Genomic DNA, 13,930 nt, shown 5'->3' on the forward strand with positions numbered 1-13,930 from the left:
AAAGACATTCAAGCAAAAAAAAAAAAAAAAAGTAAGAGCAAAGCTGGGCTTGAATAAGCAAGTGGGAATAATTGAAGTTTTTAGAAGAGGGAATGACAGGAACAGAGCAGTGGTTTAGGAAGATTAATCTGGCAGCAATGTGAAGTAGGAAATGATGAGAAGGACACAAGACAATAAGACTAATTTAGCAAACTCCTATGAGGAAGAGGAAAGGTAGGCCCAACTGAAGATATTAGCATTAGGATTATACAAATCAGACTATGACACATGACATTTTCCCTCTAATTAGCAGGCTTTCATCAGAAGTGTAAATCAAGTTCCCATAATCCAACTGCAGAAGAAAATTCTCCCTCTCAAGATCCATAGGGCAGACTTATCACTTAGTTTTTCTATTATAGGTAAAATGGAAAGTTACTATGCAATGTGAAAATGACCAGGAATATTGGGAATATTTAATAATTTCATGTCTGAAACAATATCTAGTACCTGGGATGCAACAAAATTTGCTAAAATATGCATTAAAATATGCTTGAATTAATAGCAGCTGGTACTCATAAAGTATATACTAGGTACTGTGCTTAGCTCTTCACTTGCAATCTCATTTAATCTTCCCAATACCACTATGAAGCAGATGTTGTTATTAGTTCCAAGTAACAGATGAAAGAACTGAAGTGTAGAGAGGTCAAGAAATGTGCCCAGTATGATACAGCCAGGAAGTGAAGAACTGGACTTGAACCCACTTTAACCTGACCCAGAGCCCCTATTTTTAACCACTATGCTAAGCAATTTCTCACTTGGTTCATTCTGTTTATTATGTAAATTGTGCTGTATAAATATTACTGATTACAACAGGGAAAATGCCTATACATTAATTTGTGTTGTGACCTTGTACTGTACCCAGACAGTCTATTTCTTCTTTTGTACCAATGAATGAAAAGTAAATAAATCAGCTAGCACTTAGTGTTATAAGAAAATAAGATTTATTAGCTTGCATTCTGAAGATGCAGGCCAAAATCTGTAAAATGCTATTAAGCAAGTTTAAAGATTCCCAAACGAGACATATAATTTTATTCTTTTGAACTGTTTTCATCCTTACATGAAAAAAAAAAAAAGAAAAACGTCTAGATTACTGTGCAGTATCAATAATCTAGTTATAAACACCCAATATAATTTGCAGAGATGTCTGTGAAATAAATAACCAAATCTTAAGATATTCAATAATAAATCTCTAATAAAAACTCTCAGCTTAATTAATTAACTAGCTATAACACCGAGGAACACAAGACTCTTTCCATTACCAAATAAATCATACCTACTATTAAATTTGCCCTCTATATTTAAAAAAATAATCTTAAATAAGGAGAATCACAGGACACTTAAAAAAATAAAACGAAACAAAAAGCCTCCATAAAATATCTTATTTACTATGCTAATGCTGCATTTGGAAATATGATCACCTTTCGTAAACACTGATAAGTCAAATGACACCTTCCACAGGTGTGAAAAGCAATGGCATAATTCAAAAGTAAGTATTTTTCCAAATTTGCAACTCACTGTTTCTGGCAGAATTGTATCCGTTAGGCTGGTACTGCTTTTTGGGTGGACTGCTTGCCTGGCCACAACCAGACTCAAACATCCAGTGGTTTGTTGTAACAATGCAATTGCTTGCTGATGGGAAATGTTCTGATCCAGTGGCGTATGATTAATAGCCAATATTTGATCATTTTCCTTTAACCTTTGATCCCTTGGTGAAATAAAAGAAAATTTTGTTTTAAGTGATGTAAGATCCTGACTTTTAAAAGTCTATTATTCAAGCTAAACAGTTTTTGTAATGGTACTACTTCACTTAGTACATATATTCAAATTATTTAATTATATAATGGAGCTTTTTAGAGTGCTTTTCATCAAAGCATTTATTAGCTCATTAACCAACTTAGTAATACATCTTGACACACGTACATTTTAAAAAGCTATCTGGCTAGAAAAATAAGCAAAAACAATATATAAGGCTTCACTGCCAAGGTTTTGCAAGTATAGACAGTGCCCCCCTTAACGGCATGAACCCTGTACTCTTGAACCCTGTCCAATCTGCCTTCAGCATATACCATCCTGGGGAAACTACATTCTCAAATTCATCAATAACCTCTTCTCCAGCAGTACCATGAAGTAGCCCATTGTGCTTTACCTCACCAGCATGTCAACAGAGGCCAAACCCTCCTTGAGAATCCTCAGACATTACTTCCAAATCTGTTTCTGAGCCCTTCTCTCCCTCTAAGCACCAATCTCCCAACTGCTAACCAAGGTAAAAAGGACTATTTAATAAGAGCAAAATCTCTTTTGAAAAAAAAAAAAAAAAAGCATTACTAGTCAATATTTACTGAGCACTATTATGATCCAGAAATTATTTATAGGCCAGAAATTGAAGCCTAGCATCTTATTTAAGTAGCCTGATTGAAGCACATTCTTTAGTTTCTTAAATGCAATGCATCCTTAGACTACTTCAGATTTACTCTGTCCTGGTTTACTGTATTTGACTTGATTATCTCCCAACTACCACTCTTCCTCTTCTTGCTTCCCCATTATCACTGCAATGCTTCCTTGTCCTTGTTTATCTCTCTTGCATCTACCCATCTCCTTCTTTCATTCCCAATGCCAACCCTCCAGTTGAGATCCTTATGTAATACCTGAAACCAAGTAACTTGCAAAATTCCTCAAGGTTTATTCTTATAGGCTCTCCTGCACTGGTATACGCCAACTCAAAAATACTTGCTAATTGTCTGTTTATTGACCAATAAAAAGAGAGAGCCAAAGGAAAAAAACAAACTCTTGTTCATGATTATTTCATTTAAAAAATACATTTTTAACCTTCAAAATATAAAAATCTCCCAGAGAAAGAATTTATCTCAAAACAGAGAATTCTAATTCATAAATTTGAATTCTGAAAATCCATTACATTGCCCTTATTTTTCTCAGGTCACACCAGATTCAGCAAAATTTTGTTAAGGAGCAATGTCGCTTGTGAACTTTTCCCTAGTCCTAAAGAAACATTTCTTTTTAAATGTGATCAATACAGGACAATATCCAAGAATCACTTCCATTTCCCCAACTCCAAAGGAGAAATTTCTTAATTAATCCCAAGTGAATGAGTTACTTTTGAATCTTTTCAACCCGGATGTAACTAATTTGGCATAAATTTACTCACATTCAGATTTTCTAGTTTCTAGAAAATATGATTCTGATGCATTCGAAAGTTGAATTAGTTAGTTTTACAGCTACTTTTTATTTCTTTCAAAGTTATTTTTATTATTTTTTCAATTACAATTGACACTCAATATTATATTAAGTTCAGGTGTACAGCATAATGGTTAGACATTTATTTATATAACTTATAAAGAGATCCCCCTGATAAGTCTAGTACCCACCTGGCACCATACATAGTTATTACAATATTATTAACTATATTCCCCATGCTGTACTTTACATCCCCAGTTACTATTATTTATAATTTAACTCCCCATACTAACATACACTGAGTGGCCAGATTATTATGATCTCTGAACGCATAATAATCTGGCCACTCAGTGTATATCCTATATAATAAAAGGCTAATATGCAAATTGTCCTCTCGACCAGGAGTTCGACCAGCAGGAAGGCCGGCCAACTGCCCGTTTGTCCCCTCCCCCTGGCCAGGCTGGCCAGACCCCACCCCCCACCCATGCACAAATTCATGCACCAGGCCGCTGATACATACACACACACACACACACACACACACACACACACACACACACACACTGAGTGGCCAGATTATTATGCATTCAGAGATCATAATAATCTGGCCACTCAGTGTATATTTACACTTTCCATTCAAGGGGAGCCTAATTCTTGTCTCTCCCTCACAACATTCAGAAATCTGCAAATCAATAAACATAATACATCACATAAACAAATTGAAAGACAAAAATCACATGGTCATATAGACGCAAAAAAAGCATTCCAGCAGAAATAATAGATTTCCATGACCTTGAGAGTCAATAGTCTTAAGTAAGCTCTTTAAATAACACAGTTCTGTGTGGAAAGTCCTGAGAAGAAAGGAAAAACTGATCATCAAGACCATTTAATATGACGTGGAAGGTCCCGCATGGCAGGCCCGTTTTCCTGCCCCTTCTCTCACCATCTTGCACTAAGCTCCCACACTAGTTCCAGCCACATTCTAAAGACAAGGGATATGTTTGATCACTCGATAGGGCTACTTGTCAAGAGATTCTCTTCACTCCTCGTCTGCTCTCTGAAGACCCCACTGTTTCCTCTCAAATGTCCCTTTAAGCACCAAGGCCTCTGGGAAGCCACCTGACTCCTTGGTCAGGGTTCTTTACACGCTCAAGTATCAAACTCCTCTTTTTGGACCTGCTCACCTCATTTGTAATTACAGACCTAATTAGTACAGAGTAACTGAGACATAAGGGTTGACTACAAAAAGGATTGACTATTAAAAATACACTAAAAACTACTAAACTGTACACTTTAAAATGGTAACATTTGCCCTGGCTGGTGAAGCTCAGTTGATTGGAGCATTGTCCTCTATTCTGAAAGGTTGTGGGTTCATCCCCTGTCAGGGCATGTGCAGAAGGCAACCAATTGATGTTCTCTCCCACAGATGTTTCCCTTTCTTTCTCTCTCTCTCTCTCTCTCTCTCTCTCTCTCTCTCTCTCTCTCTCATAAGCATATCCTCGAGTGAGGACTAAAAAAATTAAAATAAAATAAAATGATATGGTAACATTTATGTTATGTGAATTATATCCCAATAGTATTTTTTAATTTAAAAATTTTTGTTCAATTATAGCTGTTATTCAATATTATATTACTTTCAGGTGTACAGCATAGTGGTCAGACATTTATGTAACTTATGAAGTAATCCCCCCTGATAAGTCTAGTACCCACCTGGCACCATACATAGTAATTATAATATTAGTGACTATAATCCCTATGCTGTACTTTATATCCTCATGACTATTTTGCAACTGCCAATTTGTACTCCTTAATCCCTTCATCTTTTTTACCCAGTCCCCAATCCACCTCCCATCTGGCAACCATCAGTTTGTCCAATAATAATTTTTTAAGTTAAAATAATGTTTTTAAGTTGGGCCAATCAAAGTTAAATAAGTTTTCTGTCAAGGAACTTCACAGCCTTAAGTAAGGTAATGTTAAGTGAGCCATAGTCCTAATATATACCTGCTGTGTCAGTGTCATTATTAATAGCACACCCTCTCACTCCCAAAACTGTCCCAACTTGAACAACAAATTATATGATTACTCTAGCTATATACATCCAATATCCAAGCACAGAATAGAGTTTCTCAAATATATCTGACCACTGCTATGCTTCCTCAGAATACAATTGAGGAAATGCTGCCTTAGATGGCAGAACAAAGATACAAAGTCATGGAAATATATTTTTTCTGAGACACTAGAATAGATCTCTCATGAATGGAGAATTATTATTAACTGAAAACCTTTTTATAATAGTGGTACTACTGTTGCTATAATTCTAACAGGTGGAAGTAACATAATGAATAGCGTGCTTTTAAAATGAATAATGAACTAAAAACTTGAAATCAAATAAAGACAAAATATAAGGCCTGCACATACCCCTTAAAAAATAAAACAAAGGCATAAGTGCAATAGAGGAATATCACATAGTCTTGAGGAGGCTTTTAATCAAAGAAAGTGAAATAATAGCATGATATGACCAACAAAATGTTGTTATAATCTTACGTTTAATAAACAACATAGTCTGCAGAATGTGAATTTCAATAATCCCATCTTATTGATAAGACCTTAGCTAAAACTATCATGTTCAATTGTGAGAGAGTGTGGTGAGATAGAAAGAATACTAGCTTTCCAGTCAGAGGATCTTAGAATCACATCATGGCTCCAGCATTAATAGCTCTGTGACCATTGGCAAATCACTGAGCCTCTCTGAAACTCAGCTTTCTCATCTATAAAAGGGAGCAACATACCAGTGGCTAGAAGGCTGCCACAAGTGTGTGTGAGAATATCTGCAAAAGGCCTGACAAATGCATAGGAAGAGGTAAAGTTAAGTGTTAGCTGCCATTGTTACTATTTTTATTACTACTTTCTTATTCTCTTTATAACAGTGTTCTCAGAATTATCAGAAAAAAAATTAGCAAAGCACAAAATGAACATCTTTCTCACCTGTCTGCTATGCTTCCTGGCTGTATTTCCTTCACGAAGATATCAACTTCTGCCAGATTTTGACTTCTAAGGGCCACCACGCTGAATCCAAGGCCTCCAGTTGAAGGACGCTCTATATCAATATATTCAATTTGCCGGCCCTAACCAAGAATTTTTTTAAAAAGTTAATGAAGTACATTTAACAAAGAACTGAAATCGCCATTCTGCGAATAACACAAAAACAGCTTCTCCTAGGTCATCTCTATAAAACCAAATAAACTCAGAATTTCAGTAATAAATTATTTCTGGAAATTCTCTCATGTGATTATTTTCAGTAGAACATAAGAGGGAATGTGCAGCATTCTGCAACCTCGGGGAATAGAAGAGGTGTTTTCACACTTCATTCGCATTATGAGATGAATCCCCAGCTGAATAAAAATACCCATGTCCTTTCCCACAGAAAATTCTAAACTGCTTTTTATACAGAATTTATCTAAATTCTTTTGATGCAAAACTAATTTTGAAATGAGGAAAGCAAATTAGATATATCAAAAATATGCTGATGGTTAGCCTAAGTCAGAAGCAGATGCATTATTTAGTGTTTTTAATTCTATTGTGATGAACATCCTACTAGTATTTTAATAGGTTAATTAAAAAGTATGGAAAGGCCACTGTTCAAATGTGTTCTACCTGTGACAAACAAGTATTTTATTGCTTTTTTCTGAATAACCGCATTTGAACTTCATAAATGTCATCAACTTACAAAAGCATCACACAAATAATTATTGGTCAAATTTAAGGGAACAGAACTATAAAATAAAAAAAGAAATTAGATGTAGAATATTATTTAATTATCACACCTTACACAGATTCTTTTTAACTTTTAAACTCATTTCATTTTTAAGACACATTAGAAGATGAAGTGAAAAATTTAAAACATATCCTAAAATTCAACTATTATTTAATTTTAATAGGTATTAGGGATAAAACTGGATTACTCCTTAAAATGTTTCCATAGATTTTCCTAATTGTGCTAGTTCTAACTCCCATTAAATCTGTTTGATATAAAATAAAAAATAGTTTCATTGGAGGCATGTCACCTGTAAACATATTAATTTTCCTCCTATGATCAAAACTATAAAAATCTCTTTCCTTACAAGTGTAGAGATGTGTCAAATTAGAGTCATTATCTAAAAAAATCTCTCCTCACCACACATGGATATTTTCTTATATAATTTTAACCCAATAAATTTTTAACACAGAGATTAAGAAATACCAATTCCTCCTAACAATATAAAAACACAGGCAAACAGAACACATAATACATTTTAAGGCAAAAAGAGTGAGTATCACTTTTTTTAACCTATAACAGGAGGAATAAGCATAATATTCCCATGACAAGATATAACTTTACCTGTGCCATCTGTTGAATGATTGAGTTAAAGTCTTCATTTCCCAACTTAGGGGTCCAAGGAAATAACCCCGATACAGTCAAGTTATTAGCGGATCGCTGGACATTCCCATTAGTAACGGCACCATCTGTGAACACTAATAAACCTTTCCTAGAAAAGTCAAAGTTGGCTGAACAATCTGAAGGTATATGACTCAGCTGTTGGAGGGAAAAACAAAAGAGAATCAACAGAAACTTATAGGAAACAAATTATTTCTATCCATTAAATGTTATATTTTACCCATCACGTGTAATTTTCATGTTAAGTATATACATGTGAAAGAAATTAAGTAATAGTTACATGAATTTGTATACGTATAAGGCTATAAATTTTATTTAGTATTACACAAATGTTTAACAGCTGAAAATGTGTTCTTGTTTCCTGCTTTCCATCCTTTCCTCAAGTTAATAGCATGTACAACAGTATATTACATGTCACATACACAGATATAATACTAGTAAACAGGCATATAAGACACTGAGCCTTTTTGCATTTATCTGTACATTTCCATGGGGGAGGCCACAAAACATCTGTGGGTAGTATGTAACAAAAATAACAATAACAGTATTTGTTCAACGCTTGCTATGAGCAAAATACTATACCCAAACTCTTTCATATTACAACTGCCCTATTATTTTTTCATTTTGTAAACTTAAAAAGTGAGGCACAGCCCTGACCAGTTTGGCTCAGTGGATAGAGCATCGGCCTGCAGACTCAAGGGTCCCAGGTTCGATTCCGGTCAAGGGCATGTACCTTGGTTGCGGGCACATCCCCAGTGGGGGGTGTGCAGGAGGCAGCTGATCGATGTTTCTCTCTCATCGATGTTTCTAACTCTCTCTCCCTCACCCTTCCTCTCTGTAAAAAACCAATAAAATATATATTTTTTTAAAAAGTGAGGCACAAAAAAACCCAAAAACACCAAACACACACACATACACACACACACACACACACACACACACACACACACACAAAACTGAGGCACACATGGGAGTAACTCATCCAAAATTAGTTTCAAATGAGTTGCAGAGCCACTCAAACATTGGTACAAAAAAATTGAGAATCCTATAATTATGGGGAACAGGAAAATGGGTTGATTTTAAAATATCATTGGCTGGTATGAGTGCCAACATGGTACAATAAAGGTAACATCAAGAACAAATGTAAATAGTACCTCTTAGAAAAAATCAACACCTGGAGAAACTCTATGAGAACACTCTTAGAAAAAAATATTACAGGGGCTTAGAGTTAAATGGATAAAATATGAGTATGTAGATTAAAAACAGCAAACTATATGAATATAAAAGATTATGATGGAGTAGGTAAAGTACACTTTTAGTCAAGTAAGAGTGATATATTTGTAGTGACCTTTTCCAATTTCTATTGCTACAAATAGCATTCACTGTTGTGATATGGGGCTCATCTCAGGACCAGGGAATACAGAAAGCTAACTTTCAATATGGGGAGTACTAAAATTACGTATGAATTCTAACTTAGAGAAAGAAATTCAAAGAAAGGCATGTGAGCATTGCTTAATCCTTAATTAGTTATTTTAAAAAATCACTTGCTAAATATTTATGGGCAAGCATTTTGGTTTATCAGCAAAAAAAATTTTTTTCCTTAAACTTTATTAATTTTTACTTAATTCTGCTCCATTATCTCCAATTACATTTAAAATTATCCCCAAATTTAATCTTTAGGATAGCTACTAATTCAAGCTTAGCTTCTATGCTGTATGTAGTGGAGGGAACACATAAATGTTAAAATACCAGGTATACTGCTTCCAAGGAATTTCTAATCAGACTGTCCATAGTTTTTGATTATTTATTTGATAATTATAAATAATGTGCTACAAGGGTATGATCACTTCTTGCTAAAAAAAAAAAGACTCATGAAGAAAATATATTTAAGCTCAAAATTACTTTATAATTTTGAAGAAACTATTGAGAATTCTCAAAGCATCTGACCTTTACTTATTTAAAAAAGTATAAAGCCCATATTCCGAAGATAAGCACATAATCTATTATAAACATTTTTAAACTATCCATGCCTACCATACCCACAGGTCACAAGTCCCAACACAATCTCTTTGCTGAAGTAAGAGTATTTTGAGACAGTTTGTCTCCATCTTTATGCCTTTCTATCTTTCTTTGCTGGATTGAATACATGAACATGTAAAACCCTGATGGGAAACTTACTTGTCCCTTGAGTTGTTTGATGGACTGCTGAAGTGTGAGTATCTGGTTGAAGAGAGGACTTTTCAGTGTCTCATAAAACATGGATAGCTTCTCATTCTGCGATGTGTCACCCTTTTCCTGCAATTTCACTTTCAGGCGATCAAGAACTTGCAGGACCTGCAGTTTGTCTTATTTGAAGAAGGATAAGAGTACAAGTTAAATTCCATCTTATATACTGATTTTGAATCACTAATTAATTTAGTGGTAGAATTATTATAGCCAGTATACCTGTAGCAGGATTTTCAGGCATTTTGAATTATTGTCTTCATTCACTTTAAAGAAACCTAAAGAAAAAATTAAAAATACAAAAGATGATTTTCCATTAGTGTACCCATGTCTACAGTCCGGTATAAAATTTTTTAAATACCTCAAGAACATTCTTGATCAAAAGACTTCACTCAGGAAATTAAAACCACAATGAGGTGCCAGTACACATGACTATGATGACTAAGTAGAAAGCAAGACAACAGATAATACTAAGTATTGACAAAGTTGCGAGGCAACTTGAACTCCCAGATGTTGCTAGCAGGAAAGAAAAATGGCACACTTAGGAAAAATGGCAGTTTCTTATAAAGATAAATATACACTTCATACACGACCCAGCACTTGCACTCCTACTTACCCAAGAGAAATGAAAATATATGCCCACGAACCACCTTTACATGAATGTTTATAGAATTTTTATTTATAAAAGCCCCAAACGTCTAATAACAGATGAGTGGATAAACAAACTATGATATGTAAACATGATAGAATAGTTAGAAATAAAAAGGAAAATAATGACTGATACATATAACATGGTGAATCTCAAAAACAGCATGTTGAGGGAAAGAAACAAGACAAAAAGAATATAAATGGTATAATTTCATTCCTATGAAGTTCAACCTATAGTTATAGATTTAGTTTACCTGGGCAGGTGGAAAGGAGTTGACTGGGAGGAAATCTGAGGAAGCTTTTAGGGGTGATGAAAATGTTTTGTTTTAAATGGGGTGCTATTTACACAGATGTATACGTTTGTCAAAAATACACTGAAGTATATATTTTAAATTGGTACATTTTATTTTATGTAAATTATACTTTAAGAAAGTTGATTTCTGAAAAAGGATGCTGGTCTGGAAAAGAACATCCGAATTAAGGGATCAAGAAGATTTTAGAGATTTGGGGGGAAAAAAATCTCCAACGTGCACAAATGATCCCAGACTCTTACTAGTCATCTGAATAGTGTTTATTAAATCCAGTGATTAGCTCAAGCTAGCCTAAAATGTAATATAATTGAAATTCAAAAAGCTAGCAAACCCTTTACTTTTGTTAGCGTAGGTATAGATATTAATAAAGGGAGGGAGAAAGGGAATCAGACATTGCTGAGCCTGATGGACTGGGGGAGCTGAATCAGAAGGAGGTCTGCTTTGCTAGGAAATTGCAGCATTCATAGGCATCATGGGGGATTACAGAATTTCCCCACTAAGGGGGTTAACACCCATCCCTCCCCTGTGTAGGGAGGAAGAACCAAATTTCCAATCACCCCAGGATACAACCCATCCCTTGCCCAGACTATGGGAGGAAGGAATAAGCAATAAAGGGGGAGGTGCTTCTACTACGAGGTGTGCACAGTAGGAGCCAAGAAGATGACCAAAAACACATGCCTATTTAGCCGGGTGTGGGGAAAGATCAGATTGGATGATGGACACAGAACCCTGGGAAGATCTAGGAAATGGATTGGTTAGAGGGAAGACTCATCAGAAGCCCGTAAAAGATTGGGAAGTTGGCTGGTTAGTTTGAAAGGGTACCACCTGGTCCTTTCCAAGCCAGAGATAATATGATCAGTCCAACAAAGGCTCGCTTGCTCCCTCCCACTCTGTGTCTCTGTTTCTCTCTCTGGCTTGCTCCATGTGCCCACCCCAGCTCTCACAGTGTTCTCTCTCTCTATCAGCCATGGGCCCTGGCAGCCACACAGCCAGGAGCTACCCAAACTCCAAACGCAGGCCCCAAGCGCAAGCCTGGGTTCAGCAAGGGGGAGTGCAGCTGGGAAGCTAGACTAAGCCAGCCAGACAAGGACAGGTCCTGAACTGAACTGAACCAATGGCACAGAATTTCTAGATCTCAGCCTTTGTTCTGTGCCTGATGAAGACAAGGCTGGACTTCTTTCACAGCAGAACAAAGCTGAACCGGAACAGTCCTTTGATTTTGCTCCTACAATAAACCTTACCACTACACCTCATCCTCCCACACATGGGTCCCTGAAATGCCTTCGTTATGACTCTGTGAAATGGCCCTATTTCCACCAGCAACACTATGACCAATGTGGCGCTTTCACAGTGGTCATTTTTACTCATGTACACTGTTGTAATGAGTCACCAAAGAAATGTGAGTATTACACAGTCAAAATTTTCTTAAATCAGTACACTTTGCTGAATGAGATCTTTATCTTCTAATTCAAGGTCACTAAGTAAGAAAACATACTAAAAATCAGTAAGGGACACCAGTGTGGCTCAGTTGGTTGGGCGTACTCCCGGGCACTGAAAGGTTGCTGGTTAGATTCCTGGTCAGGGCACATGCTGGGGTTTCAGGCATGATAACCAGTAGGGGGCATGCAGGAGGCAGCCAATCCATATTTCACTCTCACACCCATGTTTCTCCCTCTCCCTTGCTCTCTCTCTCTCAAATCAATAATAAGTAAATCTGTAAGGGCTGCCATTGGCATGGATAAAAGGCCTGGCCTATGCATTCCATCAAAAAGTTCACTGGATTCAATGAGAACTACCGAAAGAACTGCTGAATAGAGCATCACAGAAACATTTCTGATGTGCTCAGTATCTCAACTGTGCAACCCTTGCAACTACCCAGTGATAGAGAACTGAATAACAGAAGGGCACCGTTCTCTTCTATAGAGCAGCCAGCCCAAGGGGAATGACAAGAGCAGCTTTGTGGTCATTTATACACCAACCTCTATAAATCAAAGAATGCAAGCCAAAATTATGAGATGCTATTTTTTTACTGTCATTTTGGCTATATATACATATATATATATATATATATATATATATATATATATATATATATAACTTTTTAAAATTGATTTCAGAGAGGAAGGGAGAGGGAGAGAGAGATAGAAACATTAATGATGAGAATCACTGATTGGTGCCTCCTGCACACCCCCTACTAGAGATCAAACCAGCAACCCGGGCATGTGCACCTGACCAGAATCGAACCTGGGACCCTTCAGTTTGCAGGCCAATGCTCTATCCACTGAGCCAAGTCAGCTAGGTCTGTCATTTTGGCATTTTTAAAAACTAATAATAGCCTGTACTCTCAATGTCATGGAAAAAAACAAGTGAGAATATCAATCTATGCAATTTTTTAAAAAGCAACATAGCAATATCTACCAATATATTAAAATTTATTTTTAAATTTTAATTGACTGATTGATTTGCGAGAGAGAGGAAAGAAGAAAGGGGGGAGGGAAGGAAGAAGAGAAAGAAAGATAGATAAACAGATTTGTTGTTCCATCCATTTATGCATTCACTGGTTGCTTCTTGCAAGTGCCCTGACCAGGGATAGAACTCACAACCTTGGTGTATGGGGATGGTGCTCTAACCAACAGAGCTACCGGGCCAGGGCTCCAATATATTAAATTTACATTTTTTACCCAGAATATCTACTTCTGAATGTCTCTCCTAAAGGAATATTTGTAAAAGGACACACAAATGTATATACAAGGATACTTACTGCAGTGTTTTTAATAATAAAACTGCTGGAAAAATGGAACTATCAAAAGCAATCAGTCATGGCCAGCCAGCATGGCTCAGTGGTTGAGCGTCAACCTATGAACCAGAAGGTCACAGTTCCATTCCCAGTCAGGGCACATACCTGGGTTGCAGGCTCGGTCCCCAGTAGGGGGCATGCAGGAGGCAGCCAAACAATGATTCTCTCTCATCATTGATGTTTCTATTTCTCTATCCTTTCATCTCTGAAATCAATAAAAAAATATTTCTTTAAAAAGCAATCAGTCATTAAAATAATAAAGTAGGGCTGAATGTATTGAAACGG

General features: G+C 36.1%; 1 protein-coding gene across 5 annotated transcripts in view; it reads right to left on the bottom strand.

The window, feature by feature from the left end:
- Positions 1–13,930, bottom strand: part of PATJ (PATJ crumbs cell polarity complex component) — a 313,058-nt gene that overhangs the window by 284,698 nt on the left and 14,430 nt on the right. For all 5 annotated transcript variants that reach the window (XM_079776628.1, XM_079776629.1, XM_079776630.1 and 2 more), the window contains exons 2-6: positions 10,112–10,167; positions 9,845–10,011; positions 7,610–7,804; positions 6,217–6,356; positions 1,555–1,744 (exon numbers count right to left, since the gene is read on the bottom strand). In XM_079776628.1, coding sequence (XP_079632754.1) covers positions 1,555–1,744; positions 6,217–6,356; positions 7,610–7,804; positions 9,845–10,011; positions 10,112–10,133 — 714 coding nt within the window. In that variant the 5' untranslated portion in view covers positions 10,134–10,167. The remainder of the gene's footprint in view (positions 1–1,554; positions 1,745–6,216; positions 6,357–7,609; positions 7,805–9,844; positions 10,012–10,111; positions 10,168–13,930) is intronic.

This window comes from Cnephaeus nilssonii (genome assembly GCF_951640355.1).
Source record: "Cnephaeus nilssonii genome assembly, chromosome: 7".
NCBI classification, from domain to species: Eukaryota; Metazoa; Chordata; class Mammalia; order Chiroptera; family Vespertilionidae; genus Cnephaeus; species Cnephaeus nilssonii.